Here is an 18,860-nt window from a genome sequence, read left to right on the forward strand (position 1 = left end):
CAGGGGGAACACAGTAGAGACCCCTGCCCTTTAAAACTCCCCCATCCATTTAAAGGAGAAAAATGCTAAGGCAGTATAATTTTTACTAATGTTCATGCTGCAAAAACTTACTGAAAAAAGAAATCGATGTTAAAGACAAAGAACTCCAAACAGAGTTTCAGCCACCATCAAAAACCATTAAGTTATTCTACGAGCTTCTTGTTATAAGCCACCAGAGGTCAGCACTTCTCCCAGCAGTCAAAGGAAAAGGTTTGAAGGTATGTCTGCAAAGGTCCTACCCCTTCTGTGTCAGCACCCTATTTTGGATTGCTCATGCTACGCACCGGATTCTGATCTCACACTGAAAAATCTGATCAGAATTCAAAACACCTAAATATGTCGTTCAAATTAGGAATTCGATTCTGTTAAAAGAGATCACCGTTATTACAGGATTCTGTCCAATAGAATTAGGATAATTTCAGAAGTCTGAGACTTTACATATTTACCAATGAGTTCTGAAAGTAAATCTTGTTAATCATAAGTTCTTAATTATGGGGAAAGCTTTCTGAATACTTCTACCGCGATTTTCACCCTGCTTTAGAAACTGTCTGCTAGGTTAAGATACCTCACTGGAAGTGAAAACTCATCAGACCTTAGTGTTCCAGGTATCATCCTCAGAGAAGTTTAATATCAGAGCACTCAGCACTGAGTCACCCCCTCCATTGTGGAATAATAAAGTTTCTACAGGTAAGTCTTTGACTGTGCAATAAAAATATAGCACTACCGGAACAATTCTAAAACTATAAGATAGTAATACTGAAACTGTTAGACACTCGATCACAGTATTTCTGTGGCATGGTCTACATTCACTCTGCCTCTACCTCTACCTCCCCTTTCATCAATACCCTCATTCTCAAGCTGTGTCGCACTTCTCCAAACCAGCACCACAGAGAAGCTGAACAAACTATTGAGACCAATGATCTGGACAGGGAAAAATTCCACAGTCAAGTGCATAAAAAAATGTAAGTTTTAAACAGATGGTGTTTTTTCTCACCAAGGGCTCTGTTCTCCATAACCAACAGATCAAGTGGTTGTGATTTGAAAGAGGAGAGTGTGTGAACTGTTCTGCTTTACCCAGAGATACTGACCAGAATCTGCACTTGCACATTAGTCCAATAAGATCAGGGAGCTGCATTCCAGATGCTGCCTCCCAAGCCTCTTCAATTTTATTTATTTATTTTTAAAAGAATAAACTGATTGCAGCTAGGAATTCCTAGTACATGCTCATTATTTTACTAATTTGTCTTTGAAAAATCTCTGATTTTCCAGTTAACCAGGGGTCCCGCAATCATAAAATCTTTTGGGGTATGAATCTAAGCACGTGGGTATGCAGAATTGTGAGATTCCAGTGTCTATCCAGCATGAAGAGGCTCCAGTAAGGACATACTGTCCACGCAAAATGAACATCAGATTCCAGGTCTGCACCTCTGAGATACCCAGAGTCATCACTCCTTCCCTCCTGCTCCCCTTCCCAGTTCAGGGAGCTCAGAAGCAGATGGGATTGAGAGATAGGATTTAGTGGCTGGACCCACTTGCAACAACCATCACCTGTCCAGACTGGGAACTGGGCCAAGTTATGACAAAAAATTCAGGAGTTACAATGTTTTGCCTGACCTTTTAAAGTTGCTATTATTGGTATTAAAAAATAATGTCAGAGTTTTGAAATTACTAAATGTTAGGCTGCATTTTCAGAGTCATGCAGGCTTGCCAAAACAATACGGGAAGTAAGTTAGAAAACAAAAGATCCAGACTACAGTTTGGCAGAGTTTCCAAATGTGGAGCTGGTATATGTGAACAAGTAATGTTAATCTGACAGGGCTTTAAATTTGATATAAAGCTAAGTAAAGCTGAGGGAAACATGAGCGCAGGAACTTCAAAGGCTGAACAGTCAAGTGAAGTCAAATTAATACCTGACTAGGCTAGAACAAAGAGCAGATGGCTTTTGGAGGGAGCTGTATATTTGAACTCAAGATGACTTTGGTAACATTTGAATTCAGAGAGCAAAAAAATAAAACTGGAAATACCGTGGATATACACAGTCTCAAAAAGAACTCTTGAAACCGTGAGCAAACTGATGAAGCAAATTTGTGTCCAAAATCTGGATGGTTCTGGAAACCAGACAGTGGACATTTCAAACAGCTGCTATGTCCCTAACCTGTAACATGAGAGAGTATATTTTTATATTTTTCGCTTTTCTAGGGGATTTGTAGGAAGAAAGATTAGAGTAATTGCAATGGCATAATCACTGATTATCACCATTTTAAGTCAGGAAACTATCAGATAAGGAGTTTCAAAGATGCCATGCCTCACCATTCTTCTAGTTTGGAATGAAGGAGACAGTTCTCTAGATTGTTTCTTCATTGTAATTTATTCTGTAGATCCTACATATGTGTACAATTGTATCTCTCATATCTTCTACATATTAAACTCTAACCTACTTGTTTAGACTACTGAGTAAGTAAGGAAAGCTCTAGCTTTTAATGTATAACTCTTCAAAAATTAGTGTTCTGCTGTTGGACAGCTAGGAAGCGTGTACAGCAAGCACCTTCAGCTATAGTACTGCCAGGAAGCCATGCTCTTCTGAGCAACTTCTGCCAACTCCCTCTTCAGTTAAATTTAAGTCTTTTTGCTTTGCATAACTGAAGGAGGTGTCGCTTTTTAAAACTGCAATATGGTCATTTCAAAATGACAATATCTTGGCAAAAAGATAACTTTTTTGGCTCTAATACACACAGATTACCATTAAAAAGCCTGAATCTTAGCATACAGCACCCACTCCTGGGGCAAGCTAAGCACTCAAACAGCCACAGAAGCATGTTAAAGCAGAAGATCCTTTGAGGAATTAGGCACTTAGATTAGTTGCAACCTACCGACAGCTAATTTGACGTTATTTTTATTTTTTCATTAGTGAAACCAGCACCTGGTAATTGGGTATATTGCATCCAATAACACACTACACAGATATAAAAGTTTCTAGGAGGCTATTTAGGGGAAGAATCTAACACTTGTGCTCTTCATCCAGAAAATAAAACAACTCTTTTACCAGTATATGTAAATAATGTAATTTCCCAAAGTTCAAAGCAGAGTGTCAAAGCGAGTTAAATCTATTTAATAATAGTGATTAGTTTTCTATACATTGTTATTCAACAAGGCCCCTCACAGCTTAATTCTCACATTTTGATGGATAAATTACTCAAGCAAAAGATTGGTTTTTATTTTCTAACAAACAGAAGGGAAGGAAACAAAAGAACTAGGCCAAGTTCCCTTTATATTGCACTAAGAACAGCAGAACCAATGACCTGGATAACACATACTGAAGAGCACGGAGTAGTAGTCTAGGTGCCATATAAAAGGTCTTGATTTGCTTCAGTACCTCACTTCAAAATTCTTCCACTCTATGCTCCTGACCAGCTTAGTCACTGATTTCCTCCCAGTGAACAGTAAAAGCAAATGTATGTTCACTGTTGGTACGATTGTTTTTCCACCCGACTCTCCCATCGCTTATCAGCAACTTCAACAGTCTCCATGTCAGAGAACTGGTGCTGAATCTGACAAACAAGGGAAAAATATTTCCCTGAGGGGTCATTACATTTGTGTCTTCAGCCCACGTGCAGCACTACTGTGGCCACACTGTGTTGATTTTTCTGATTGTATTTAAAAACAAACTCAACAAAAGGAATTTACAGAGATTTTTAAGGCAACCCAGAAAATAAGTGCTATGTGAAAACTGGTACAGGAACTTAGCATTTCAGAATTTACCCTGTTTACCTTCAAAGGCAAACTAACCTCTCAATCCACATACAAAACAGCTGAAATTGGCAATGCTTGTTAAGAACATCCTAACTTATTGGAGTTCAGCCAGTTCTGAGATAATTATTTACAGCAGTAATTCTGGATTTGAGGTAGCTAATATTCTTTATATTTTATAAAAAATACGTTGTTTATTTTTTCCCCCTTTTGATATACTTAGTATTTGTGAACCAAGACAAACAGAAACCCAAAGCATTCATTCTATGCTACGGGAGCATTCATTAGTGCAGAATGTTTTAACGTAGTCTCAAAAGAGTTAAGTGTAATAAATGGAAGACACTATAAATTGAAACAGTACAGTAACCTTTGTTTCAAACTTAATTCACAAGCAGTGCCAGCAAACCAAAACAGAACCTCTCTGTTTCAGACTTCATGTAACTGGCTAAATTTCTATACTCCTGTACTTTAAAGGTTATTAGTTTTTAGTCAACTTTATAAGGGTAAGTCAACATTTGTCATGGCAGGAAGCCCAACATTATTATTTTTATTAGTCTGCTACTATTTAAATTGGCCTGAGATTAAACAGTCCAAATAAATGCCCCCAAAACTTGGAGTTTAATAAAAAAAACCCCACACATTGAAGCTCTGTTCCACAGGATGTTATCAGTATTTAACCTTCAGCAGGATTGAAAAACCAAAACCAACAAAAACGGTTAAAACAGAAAAAACAACCTATGTTACAACAGAGTCTCTTAATACAGCAAACACTTAACCCAAAAATAAATTAAGCCAGGCATCTCAGGCTTTTTGCACCTTCAGAGAGAAGCAAATCTTAAACTAGAACAACATTCTCAATTGTTATTGGCACTAATAAAGACTATTTTTTTTAATATTTGGAACAGCGGAGAATTCACCTTTGCTTCACACTATCTCAGAAATATTCTGATTGGGAAATTCTAAAACATTCACTCTTTAGAGCTGAGGCTGGTGGTCAAGATAAAAAGTAGGTGACTGTAAAGCAGTTCTAAGTATAGTTCAGCATTACACAAAGGTAACTGTAATCATCCACACAAATCCATCCTAAAGCCTGGGAGATGCATGCCACTAGTAAAACTGCCAGCATTGCAGGAAGAATTTATCAAGTTATTTAAGTAAATTGATACATAAAGGCAACTTGATCATCCAATAAACTGCATGTATCAGTGATACAACTTTCCTTTAAATCCATAAGGTTCCATCCACCACCTGTGCTCTCCGATGGGAGCGGGAAGAGGTTTGTTATTCCTCCTCTGCCAATGTCCACAAAACCAGCAAGCAAATAAAGCAAAATCCAGAGACATGTTGTTTTAATCACGGCGCTATAAAGAGGACCTGAAATGACAGTCAGAGTACAATGAGAAGCCTTATAGAGAAGTGATGTAAGCCTTCTCCATCAAAGAATATCAGCTGAAGTTTGCAACACGCTATTGCATCATGTGTCCATCAGAGATCGGCTCCTTGCTGCAAACAGGCTGCCTTCATTAGTCACCAGCCTTAAGGCCTCATATTTCATTTGCCATATGCAAGACAGAAAGACTGAAGTGTCAGTAGCATTAAGGACAAGTTGCATCGAGCTATCTTCACTGATCATTTGTCTGCAATACGGAGAAATCACTATATCTACCAGAAGTTAGAAAATGAAGGCAAATTAACAGAAAAACCTCACACTGAGGTGAATTAACACAAGCAACAGAAACTCTGAAAAACCCAGAAACTAATGTAGAGTTGATTACATTCTGCATTTCCTCTCATTAGAAACCGCTTGTACAGACTACCTAAGAAAGACCTTTTCCATTCTGGAACAAACTTGATATGAAGCTGGACTGCCAATTAACAAGCAGACATCATACGGTGAGTTACAGAATGGAAAAATAAACAGAAGCTGTTTGGTTCAAATTGCCATTAAGCAGAACAGATCAGCAATTCCAAGTGTGGGGGTTTGACGCATTTCCATGTTTAGCTCACTGCAGTTACACTGCCCATGAACTTACCTGAAATATGTCAAAACTGCAATATTTTATTAAAAATATATAAATTTATGAAGATCAAAGAAAATTAATAACTTGTAGTTTATCTCATAATCTTTTGGCCCCTCTCCCTTTGGCTCCATGCCTGGTCCTCATGTTAATGATGTGCCATGGCCTAGAGGCCTGTGGGTTACCCTTCGGGTCAGCCTTCCTGCACTCCCTGGGCAGAATGGAACACAATCCTGAGCATGAGTCAGCCTAGACCTCCTGCGCATCATTAAACAGTGAGGATATCAGAAGACAACAAAAGAGAGACTGCAAACAGCCCTGATTGCTAGGTCTAAGATTTCTGCAGTGTAAGAGATGTAAGCAGATGTGCCACATACCGGAGATGCAAAGGAATTCTATACCACCATTGTAGTTTTTAGAGACTAAACCAAGGCACTGTAGAGCAGAACAGAACATCCTTACTCTGAGGAACTCATGTCTTCCTGCCCACGACTTCACGTTCAGACCTTTAAACCTCAATCTCTGACTGTGCGTGCTCTTTCTTATCCACTGCCCATCCACTGGCTGGGCTTTGTTTTGTTTCCTTTAGACAGGGCAGTAAGGGAGTTGCCTTAACCACTGAAACGTAGAAAATGGAATGTATCATTGGGAGAGATGTGGGGCTTTTTATATCTTAAAGCAAGCAAATTTTGAGTTTTACTAACCGTATATTTTTGAATCGTGAAATAGCTGAAAAGAGGCCTACACTTCTGTACCGTTTACACCTAGAACTGTGCTATTTTATGTGGTGTATGTAACGATATATGTAAAGACTTTTCAGTATTTCCTATATTAACTCTTTCCTCAGGTATTGCATTGTTTTGTTGCAATTAAACTGCATTTAGAAAGAACTATGATAATTGTACTTTGACTAGAGGTACACTAGATTTTTCTCAGAATCCAGATTTTTACTGTTCACATAGATTTTGGACCATTTCATCTGTCATTGTTTTATAACTGTGCTACTTCTATGAAGCTTATGCCAAGGAAGCTGGTGTGACTTAAAGAAAGAACTGTAAATAGAAAACCCCTGTTCTCTTTTGTGCCACTGACTTGTTCCTCAAAAACATCCTTAGTTTTCCACAGCTGCCCTGCCAGCTCCAAGTGAAGCTCAAGAATAAGGAAGAATTAAATCTATTGCCAGTAAGCTTCAGCTTGTTACTCAGAGACCTCCAGCTGGAAATTTGGGGAAATTTCAACAGTGCAATATATGCTCAAGAAACAGTAAAAGATTATTGTTTAATAACATCAGAGGAATTATTTTATAACCATGAGTTCTGATTTAAAACCAAAACGCTACATAGCGTTATACATTTTCTGCTACATAGCAGAAAATCTGTCCTATTCCACACATATCAATATTTTTGCACAAGTTGGGCTAGTAAATAAATCAACCAACTTCACATGTCAATAACTAGAAGGAAACTAAGGTTTTCAAAGCTGGAAATTCACAACCCACACAGAGAAAGCTAGCTTTCTGGTGTAGTAACAGAAAATTGTGGTAGAAGGCGCCCAAGAGCTTTATTTAGCCTCGTAAACACTACAGAGTTAAAGAAGAGCTTAACATTAGAGCTTGAGAAGGAACATAGATTTTTCAAAGACTTCAAAGAAACAGATTACATACATTTATCCCTACAATGCCTTTCCCAAAGAGTAGTTTTTATTTCTGCTTCCTCAACCAAATTTTTGGAGTGGCAGGTGGTCTTTTCATAGCCTCTTAAGACAAACAGAATTTTTGAAAGTTTATTTTGCAGAATGCTTGAAGTCCATCATGCTCTCAGAAAACAGCCTGAAAGCATAGGGTGCATGTTCTTATTCGTATAAAACACAAACTGAAAGATTATAAATCCAAAACAACTGTTTGCACATGGTAATTTTGACTGATCTCATCTGTTATTAGATACTCCCTCACGCTCTAAGCTTTCATTGAGACTTTTTCTTTGAAATTTGACTACAAGCAAGCTGCCCTTCCTAACTGTAAGAAAGCAACACGCCTCCTCTTCAGATTTGGCAATTCTGCTCATTCACAAAAACACCCTTCATGCAATCAAGGCTAAAAACATAATTTTTTTTTTTTAATATTGTAGTTAGTAAAGTGAGTACCCTTAAGAGGCCCATTTGTACTTAGCGACTGGCGTTCTCCATATATGCAGATGCACACACACACTCAAGGTGTTACTTTTCAAAAACACACAGCTGAAAAGAATTCCACTTTTGTTAACTGCAATAATTAAATCCCTTTATGTAAAAGTATGCTGAAAAGCATCTTCTTATTAGTTCTTAGCTTAAGCATCATGATTAAATAGGGTCACTTGGCTTATATTACTTTTACTCTAGATCCACTCAACTGCTGGAGGTAATTAATCTTTTATGTAGTTGTACTAAATGCACCTAATTTAGTAAGTCATCTTCAAGTTACTCAGCAAACAAGACTAATGAAGAAGCTATATATTTCGGTGATAAAAACTTCCAGAGAGAAATTTTATCCTTCCTCCAGTGCAGCCAGACAGAATCCTTAAAGTCACTGTTTTCTTTCCAAACAAGCACACGAAGCAGCATCAACCCAAAGCATCAAATCTTTAAGTCTTTCACGACATTTGTTCCTGAAAAGTTCCATCATTTATGAGAATTTTGCAAATGACTGTGTTGAGTTCGGGTTAACGAATAAGATTTTTCATGACACCTGAAAAGATTTCATGCTTTTTAGCAAAGTCAACCTGCTGCTAGGTCAGAGTTTTCAGTTAACTGTATTATCGACTTATTTTCTTGGTTTATTACCAATGAGGAAAAGACAGATAATGGTTTAAGACACCGTCTTCCAGATTCCCTCCCAGTTTCTGCGTAAGTTTAACAATTTGGAAGTAATGGTTAGCCCTGGAATAAAATACATACAAATTAAACTACATATCTAAAGCAGGTATTTCTCAATTATCTATTTAAAAGATTCATTTTAATTCCTTAAAGTGACAGTTGACGAAAATCTAGATTCTTTGTTCCTCACCTTGTTCCAAGGCAAAGTTCAGTATCTACAGAAAGCAGCAAAGGATGCCTGAACAAACCAGGTGTCTGTACACAGAAGCCCGTTTTGAAAGCCCATCACTTTTCCCCAAAGCAATACAGATCACACTATAAAGAAAAACGAAGTTGCAACCGTATCGCCAGTAGCTTAAGTACCTCCGTCTCTTTAGCTGAGCTGGCCGCAGTCTGCACTTCCAAGGCGCAGTTTGCCCTCTTGACGGAAAGGTAAAAAGGATAATCCTTGGCCACCATCGTGGCTGCGGGAGCGGTTTCGGGGGTCACAGCTGATTCTGTCCGAGTACAGCCCGTGAAGAGGAAGCGAGCCCCCGCGCCGGCCCTCGGCAGTCCCGCAGCCGCGCAGTCCCGTCCCGCAGCCGCGCAGTCCCGTCCCGCAGCCGCGCAGTCCCGCGGCCAGGCAGGGCCCGCCCTCCAGCCGGGCGGTCCCGCCCTCCAGCCGGGCGGTCCCGCCCTCCAGCCGGGCGGTCCCGCCCTCCAGCCGGGCGGTCCCGCCCTCCAGCCGGGCGGTCCCGCCCTCCAGCCGGGCGGTCCCGCCCTCCAGCCGGGCGGTCCCGCGGCGCAGCGTGTGCTGCGAAGGGAGAGCTGAGCCCCGCGCCGCTGGCGGCTTCGCACGGGGAAAGCGCGGCTCGGGCGCCGCGGGGCGTGTCGGACAGCGGCCCGGTCGCATCTGCAGGCTGAGGCCCGACGGACGCTGCCGGGTGCAGTGCTAACGGTGGTCAGAGGAACGCTGCATCATGTTACGCTGTCACAACACACAGCATCGCTTTTATTTTTCTTTTCTTTCCTTTTATTTTTTTTCCCTCCACTCGTATTGTTGCTTTTTCCTGCCTGGCAAGCAGGAGCTCGTTTCTTGTGTTTTTAAAGTTCCGCTTTTGTTGCTATTGTTTAGTCAAAGAGCTCCCCTGCCCACACCCCTCACTGTAACGAGCTGAGAAAGTGGAAAACTACCCTTGCCTAACATATCTCGTAGGGCACTTCAGTGTCTCTGCAGCCAGGCAAAATCTGTTTGATGTGTACCTTAGGACAAGGGCAGTGAAAATTTCCTGAAAAGAGAGGAAGCGTTAGGGGCCCTGTCTGCAACACAGGATCAGTCTGACAAAAAGAGTAGATGGGAGACAAGGAAAAGGAAACTGAGTAGGAAGCTGGACAGGAGGAGGGAAGGGAAGGATATTTTCAGCCAAAGGGAAGCAGCACAACCAAGAATAACATTACAGAGTTTGAAAGGATTAACTGGTTTTAAAGGCAGATTGTATAATGGGTGTTGCTTTATAACCATTTATTTTTCTAAAGGTTGTTCATCAGATGTCTTTAGAGTGATCTTAGTCAAATGGCAGACATAGTCCTCATTTGGACACTTGCCTTTGACTTCACCAATACCCCGAACATCTAATGCCCCTCACACTTACCCTCCTAGGCCTTCACAAGAGCAAGTGTCACAGTAGAGCCAGAGATGCTATCCTGCTGCCTGTTATTCAGACCTCTATTGTGTAGTAGTCTGCTCATAAAACTAAAAACCCCACTAGTTTTCCAACCCTGCAATTCCAGGAAAATTGGTAGAATAAAGTTGTCAGTACATCTAGATGTTCAATTATTCTAGAAGAAAATGTGACATTTGAACATTTTGAGTGTTATATGCAGTACCATGTTCCTCATTTCCACCACAGTAGGATGGGACAAGGTTCACTGAAAGCAAAAGTGTTGACAAGAGGCATCAAAGGGCTTTCATGTTAAGCAGACGGGACATTGCAGAGAGGAAAAGAGAGAAATCGGAGCAGGTATGATAAAGATCTACAAACCATGAGTGACAGAGAAAGCAAATAGGGACTGATTTTTCATTGCATTCAACTAGAGAGGAAAAAATGGTGCATCAGACTAAACCAGATGGTGGCAGATTCAGAGCAAAGAAAAAGGAGATAATTCTTCACATTATGTACAAATTTTGTGTTACATACAGTGGAAGATTTGTCAGAAGATGCTGCTGCTAAGAAAGCTTCTCAAACACAGGTTCTTGGCTACTTGGGACAGTATTTTGGGGAAAGACCAAGACAGGCTACTTCTGTTTTGTACTCTGCCCTAACCATCTACTACTGACCACTGCTGGAGATTTGATGTTAGGTTAGAGCAATCTTTGCTGCACCCCCTTCCTTTCTATATTTAAAAAATCATTAAAAGAACATAGCATTTTGTTTGAAGACTACCTGTCTTGCCTGAGAATTTCTGAAACTAAGAACATTTATTTCATTCACATGAATGTGCATTCATTTTTGCAAGCCTTCTTCAGTGTAATGTTCAGAGGACACACCTGAGCACAACCTGATAATGTTGGACGGTTTCTCCTCACATTTCAAGCACATCAAAACACCAATACACACATGTTGTATAAAATAGTCAAGAACCTCCTGAGAACGCTGCAGCCGCTGTGTAACCACTTAAGCCCAAGAAGCCATGATTTCAAATACCATCTGTGTATGTTTGTTTATGAATGCCTATGCTAACACCATTTTAAAAATCAGCTTCACTTAAATCAGTTAGTCAAAATGCCTTCAGGGCTTGTCCTGAACACATTTTAATCCTGTAACATGCTTCACAGCATAAAGAGCACTTCACACAGGACAAGAGTGTACTGTTTTGGAGACTGAAATAATGAACTTTGGTTTATACAAGTAAAAAAATATGCCAAGAGAAGTATTCTGTCATTCCTCCGTTAATTAGGCCAGCACACTTCAGCTTGACTAAGGATTCTTGAGAAACGAGAGAAAAATCTGTCTTAAGAGGAATACAATTCTTAAAAAAGGCAGGACCTTCATATCAGTAAGTTTCAGAGCATTTTGCACCTACAAGATAGACTTCAATGAATATCTAAAACAAGATTCATAAGACTCTTTGGATATAGGTTTACTTTATCAAAAGAGTATAAATACGGTTTTAGAACTGAAATTTGGACCCAAAGTTCATTGATGAATAGCACCTAACTTTGTAATATCATATTATCTGATGGAATAACACAATGGTACAATTTCAAACAATTCTCTCTTCTGGAGAACTGAATTTGCTATGTGCATTCCTGGTATTGAGTCCCTTCTGTATCACGTATCAAACACAACACTTGGAGTCCATTCTGAAAGATCTTACAAACTTAGTACTGATTTACATTTACATTTCATTTCTACATTAATTTAGATTGCAAAGTGATTGTCTGTCAATAGTCACTGTATTGTGCGTATGTGTATGCACGCACATCCAAGCAGACCCAAATGTCAGGTCATAAATTTGTGGCTGAAAGACTCCCTAGTGAACTCCAGTTATATAGTTGGTGAAATACACATTTCGGCAATACCACTAAGGAATCTTGTAAGACTGGAGCCAGGAAGTCCACTTAATCCAAAAATTATACTTAGACTACAAATCTACGCTAACTATAAAAATTAGACCTGAATTGCAAGCTACTTCCAAAAAATAAACTAATATTTAAGAAAAAACATTGCTAGTGACTAGATGGCACAGCAGACAGTGCATCAGTTTTGCCATTTGTGGAACAGCTTTTTTCTGTGGTTTTGTTTAGTTTTGTTTGGGGATTTTTTTTTTGATTTATTAGGTCAAAGGCACAATTTAGTCTGACAGTTACTTATCTGTCAAGGAGAAGTAAGTAAACTCCGGAAACTCTGGAAAGCCCTGCTCAAGAAAGGTGCTTACCACAGTTGACCTGGTTCAGGACTGAAGTTCACTGATAGAGTTGTTCTGTGATTGTCTTGTTCACACCAACATCTTTAGTTAGTTTCCTCACACATTCAAAACCTAATGCTGAACTAACTATTGCAAAAGCATCGGTCTTCATGGCAAAGGCCTTTGAAATATTTAGGTTTTAAACTTAAAAATAGCTTCATATGTGGCTAGAATGCTTGTTCATCTTATGCTAATCTTTGAAATTCATATAGCTTTGATCAGAGTAATTTTAAAATTAAAATGCAGTTGATTAAAGATTTCTCAAAGGATCTAAAATATGATGGCAAAAATAAAAAACAACAACAAAACCTTTGTTTTCTTTCTTCTTTAAAAACTGTTTTCTTTTAAAGAATAGTTAAGAAGCCATTATGCTAAGCAGTAGCAAAAGGAACTGAAACATTTAATCTAAACGTTTAAATATAGAAAACCCAATGGAGTAAAGAATCTTCAATCATCAGTCATGGGCTTTAAGGAGTTTAGTGGAACAGAAAATCATCAATTAAACCTGAACCATGCCTAAGGAAGAAAACCCACAAATAGATTGTTTAAAGATTTGGGTTGGTTATTTCGTTGTTTTGTTGAACTTTGAACATGATCTTTGCCAACACATTTTAACTGCCTTTGGGCAGAAATCAGAATCTGTGATTAAACAGCATTATTTTGAGATGTCTACAGCCAGATCTCGATTACCTTCTTCCTCCTGATATGCTTATGTGACTCCTTTCCCTATTGAAAGTCAAAATCTGTTTTGCCAAGCTGTTTAAAAAAAAAAAAATCAGATAAATACAATTAATTTTTGGTAAAATATTGGCATGCCATGAAGACTCTGAATGTCTGTCCGTCTGCCTCTGCTTCTCTTCCCTCACCCAGTGTAAAACAGCCCTGGGCTTGTTTTTGGTCTGTGTTTGATTGTGATGTCTAAGCAGCAGCCTAGCCTGAGTTGCAACAATTCAGTCTAATTTTTTTTTTTTAAATACAACTAGCAAAGAAAAAACAACTGTATTTCTCCTGTGATTCATATTTATGGGAGGTTTTCCTTTTGATCTGTCCATTCTGATGACTTAGAAATACATGCTTATGCACACAGATACTTCCCTGTGAAATAAATGCCTGTGTGACAAGTTTTCCGTAAGACAACAAGAATTTAAGAAAAGGCATAATGCTTAAAAAAACCCCAAACCAACCAACAAAACCAATGGTGCTATCACTATCATCAGATATGCTATATTCCCAGCTGATTTTAAGAAAATCACTTTAAGAACAATCTGCTTTGTTTTCAAAACAGATGAATTGCTATAAGAATATCAAGTTATCTAGTAGTCTCCGAGTCATTCTGAGTAGAGTAGCTCTGCTGTCTAGCTAAGTTACTCCATGTTTATGGAGGGAGTAAAAGATTTAATGCAAAGTGTGAAGGTGTGTTGCAGAGGACCAGAATCTCCTATACAATTCTGTCTAAGTGTGCAAAGAGTACTCGGCATATGATGTTTCTGGAAATTTTACCCACCATAAAGACTGAAATTAAATAGAAATACTGCATAACCATTTCAAGGAAAAAAATAATCTCAGGAGTTTGTACTTCATGGAGTATTCTGTCATAGATGCACCCATCCTATGTATGTGGTTTCACAAACCAACCAACAGAAGCCCAGAAGAGGTACAATTTCACTAAGAATATTCAAAGAAAAGCTACTATTCTGAAATGACCACTGAAAGTTAGCCAAGCTACTGCTGCACATACATACACAGTTCTGCACTTATTGAGTCTCTCTGAAGCCTCTCTTCTACATACCCCAATAGCTCTTCAGGGTAATCCTTAGGAAGCTTTCCTTTCAGAAAAACCAAACCCAACCAACCAACCAAAAAACAAACACTAAACCCACATGCAAACAACCAAAAGAAAACTTTTGAAGCAGTCATTTCAACCAAACATTATAAATTTGAATCTGTGCAGGAGCTGTAATGCAGAAACACTGACAGTGATAAGCGAGTAGCTAGAAAGCATATAAACTGCTAGATAAAGGGTTACACAGCTGTTCCAGAAACTGCAATTTCCTCATTGCAAATATGGATTGTACACATGGTAATGAGAGTTACAATTTACTGGGCAATAAATATTAGGAAGGGACCACTTGACTAAACCCATTGGTGCTGAGAAATTCCAATAAAAATATGATTACAGAGTAAGTGATTAAAAATATTCTCTCAAAAACCACAGCTGTAATTTTTCCAGGTAGAGTCCTAATCCTGGAAAGATCAGGGCAAACACACACATCTCCAGGGAACATCTGACATTACAACACTGAAACTCGAATTTCTATTCTGTCTAGATTCTCCACTTGAAGATTACCTTTCATATGGCCCTTATTTGTGCAGCTTATGAAGTAGCAAGAGAAAGAGGAAGTTATGTTTCCTCACTGTTATCACAGGCTGTGCTTTGTGATTTGCAGACAAGATGCCCTGAACTATTCCCCTACATGTTGTTAAATACAATTAATAAATAGCACGAGTCTCCATTGTCTTCCACTGTGAATGACGGCTACTTCAAAATACCACCTTTATATTGAAGTACATTCATGTTGAAGTGATGGAGAGACATGATCCTCATACAAATAATCACAAATGTTCTATTGTATAAACACACATCCAGCTTGTAAAGCAGCCTGCAGATTTTCAAAGACAAACACACAATCATTGTTTCTTCATCTAAACGTAGCCTGTGGATCAATTCTGCACTGGGACACAAACAGATGAAACAACCTGCTTGGTTCTTTTGTCTGTTTTCATTTTGCTAAATTCATGTAACTTTCTCTGACTACAGAAAGTAGTGTGCAGTTAAAGGATGTCCTCTAACAATTGCATTTGCAGAGACAGAAGCACTCCCTTCATGAGCTTCCCTTAGTAAGACTGTAATAACCCATTTTAAAGCTGCCTCAGCTTCATATATAAAAACTGTCACAGGGACTGGTCTGCAGCTCAAGACTAACAAAGGCCCGCCTAGAAAAGTCAGGAAGGATTCATGCTTCTCCACCCCTCTACCACACCCAGCAGTGCAAACTAATTATGAACCAAGGTGGTCCCCTCCTGAGGGAATGCACAGGGTGTGGCATGGCCAGATAAAATGATCCTTCATGACTTACACTTCTAACAAAGTTGCTTGAGCTTGTCTGAGTATACTTCCCTGGGAAGAGCAGAAAGGAAGAGGGGGGGAAGGATTATACTGATCTATCAAAATAGACTTTTACAGCCAGTCAAATTCTGTAGAGCGTGAAATGATGACCCAACTGTAGCATCCTTTCCTGAAACTTTACATTGAAAGAGGCATTCTAGGGAGAGGAAATTAATGGAACCACTTGTATGATGTTTAAATGAGATTAAATGTAATTAAAATACTTTTGTTTACATTACAGGCAGTGTGGAGCAGGAATTTCTCACCAGAGCACTCCTACTGAATGGAGAATTAAGTATCAAATTTCTTTGTTAGAAATCATTGTCTCTAATGCAAAGTGTTTACCAAGACATCACAGCAGTGGTCTACTTTTTGATTAATTTTGTTGCAATAACATTTACATACATGAGTAATACCATAATATTTATCCTCAGAGAGGACAGCGTTTTGTAATCTTTTGCTGTACGCTTAGATATGTATGTATGCTTAGGTATAAGCAAAAAGAAAATTCTATTCTATTAAGAAGTAACAGGAATTTTCCTCACTCTATAAATCATCTCACATGGAAAACTAGCCAAATGCCACTTAGCTTGTTCTTCCAACCATCCCCTCCAACTGCAACATGTAAAGCAATATGTAAAAAATGTTTGCAGTTAATATTGTTTATTGGACCAAATTATATACCGGGGGGGGGAACAACGGGACACCAAAGAAACAAAACCCAAACCAAACAAACAAACAAGCCAACAAAAAAAAAAAAAAACCCAAAAACCAAAACAAACAACAGAAGAGCTTTCAGGTATATAGGTTCTTTGGGTCAGAAATAAAAGCAGCAAAAAAGTAAGACTTGAGCTTTTCTAGTTTCCTTTTCCTATTCTTTTATTTACCTAGTTGTACAAATTTCAAACCTTGTTATACATTTCATTGTGTTCAGTTTGACACATTTTACTGCATTTATCTGTTAGTATGATTGTCCTCAGTCCTGAGAAGTTACTTAAGTCACATTCTACCCTTCATTAAAATTTTATTATTTTTATTAATGTTGGAATGAGTTTTTACTTTGGGAGTGCTGTACCCAAGATGCAAACAAAGTCTCAAAGCACCAACAAAGAACAGGATTTTACAATATGGCTGAGGTGAATTAACAATTTGCCACTCAAAAGTATAAACCTCATTTCCCTTTCCTCTGTCCAAATTCCTCCTCCTCCCTCTTTTCGCGCTCTTCCACTGGCACTGCACCCTCTCCATGTAGTCATTCCCTGCCACCTTATGCCAACTCTAGCACTCATCTCATCACACACAGAAGCAAGGTAGCAGTCCAAAACCACAAAAATACTTATTTTGCCAGGTTTCATTTCTGCTGGTTTTGCAAACTGAATAGGTTACCGTCCCATGAGAAAAGCACTGAAGGTAAATGGTGGAAAAGCGCACAGGTACGAATAACAACAGGACATGGAAAAGGCTAATTTTTCTCCTCCTAATAGCTATAAACTGTTAGCTCAGCTTGAGTTTTTTCATGAAGTCATACTCGAACAATACTGTCAGCATTTCAGTGTTTTGGATCAGAAGCTTTATTTATATTTCTAAAAACAGACCCACCTATTAATTTCCATAACAACTGTGCACTGTTAGTCCTCTTCAAGTCAGTTCTTTTTGCCAATTTGAATATCTTGAAATTAAGAGAACATCTGTGCTTCTTGAACAACTATTTAGAACACAAACCTTTTTTTAACATGATTTCATGTTCTCCTGAGCATTACCACCCTTTTCTAGACCATAGCCAAGGACATGCCAGCACCATTTCTAGACCCAAAGTTAAGTAACCTACAATTATTTGACACAGACACCCATGGGGAAGAGGGACAATAGTCAAGCAAAACAGTGAGACCAGTGCTTTACAAACAGTAAGAACAGCCTCTCAACTACAGCAGAGCAATCTTGAACCTGAGATGCCTTCGTTCACACTGCAGTACTCACTGACAACCTAGTGCAGGAAACCTCCACATTTGGTCCTGAACAGAGTTTTGCAAATCACACAATGCCATACAATCCAAATTATCACAGTGATTATCTGAATTGCAATATTCCACTGTTGTGGTCCATTAATCTTTTTAGAAATGTTGTTCAATTCCCATGTGCTATGACACACTGTATAAAAAAATCAGACAAAAATGAACACAAAAAATAAATAATCTTTTTCTCTTACCCTCATACTCTCCCTACAAGGGAGGAGGAAAACCATGGTATAATTTCAAAAAGAAGTGTCCTTGCAAAAACTAATAATGCACCAACAAATGATAGAACTAACCTACTCCCAGTCCCAACTGTATTGTAGATGCATGACCTTAAAGATGATGTGGCATTAGCAACAATGTGACTAATCTTTAAGAGACAGTTGAAAAGGAACATAACATCTTCAGACACCAACAATTCACACTAGGACAGAATTTCTTTGTTCACACCCCTTGATCAAGAATCAGGGAATGGAGAATCCATTCCCAGGAATGTTTTACTTAGGGTTACAAAAAGGTTTTATTTAAAGTTACAAAATAACTATCTTCCCAAGCGTAAACATAATGACGTGATCCCATCTGGTACAGAAGTTACTATAACAAGTTTCAAAAACATAAAAATGTAAGTAAGAAACACTTTTCCTGAATACTTCTTTCTTGGTTCAAGAATGCTAACTCTAATTTCTGAAGGCTGTCCCCTCTCTGGTCAAGTTTCTAACTGCAAACTGCTACCTGATAAAGAGATCAAGTACACCCTACTGTCACAGGACCTCCATTATCAAATCTGCAACCACAATCCACTGTAAGTGTTCCATTCCCCAACAACTATAACATTTGGACAGGTCCCTAAAAAACACGGTTAATGTTGTTCCCAAAATAGCAGACATAGTCAATAACTGCAAGTGGAAAAGAAAGTCTTACAAAATAAATCCAACCACCACAGATAAAATACTGGTTCTTATTTTAAAAGCTAAGAAACAACTGAAAATTGCATCAGAACAGAATTTTTGCATCTATTAATCTTGAAAACATAATGATTAAACACAGAAGCAAGATAATATATTCATATGTTTTAGCAAG

General features: G+C 38.6%; 1 protein-coding gene across 2 annotated transcripts in view; it reads right to left on the reverse strand.

Annotated features, from left to right (window-relative positions):
- The window catches only part of ARHGEF3 (Rho guanine nucleotide exchange factor 3), a 126,670-nt gene that overhangs the window by 23,529 nt on the left and 84,281 nt on the right, over window positions 1-18,860 (reverse strand). The window contains exon 1 of one of the 2 annotated variants that reach the window (XM_086469906.1): window positions 9,018-9,113. The exons of the other annotated variant lie outside the window; for it this stretch is intronic. Coding sequence (XP_086326032.1) covers window positions 9,018-9,113 — 96 coding nt within the window. Of the gene's footprint in view, window positions 1-9,017; window positions 9,114-18,860 lie in introns of those variants that run through there. 2 annotated transcript variants of the gene reach the window in all.

The sequence above is a fragment of the Leptosomus discolor genome, chromosome 9 (assembly GCF_034619465.1).
Source record: "Leptosomus discolor isolate bLepDis1 chromosome 9, bLepDis1.hap2, whole genome shotgun sequence".
In the NCBI taxonomy this organism is placed as follows: Eukaryota; Metazoa; Chordata; class Aves; order Leptosomiformes; family Leptosomidae; genus Leptosomus; species Leptosomus discolor.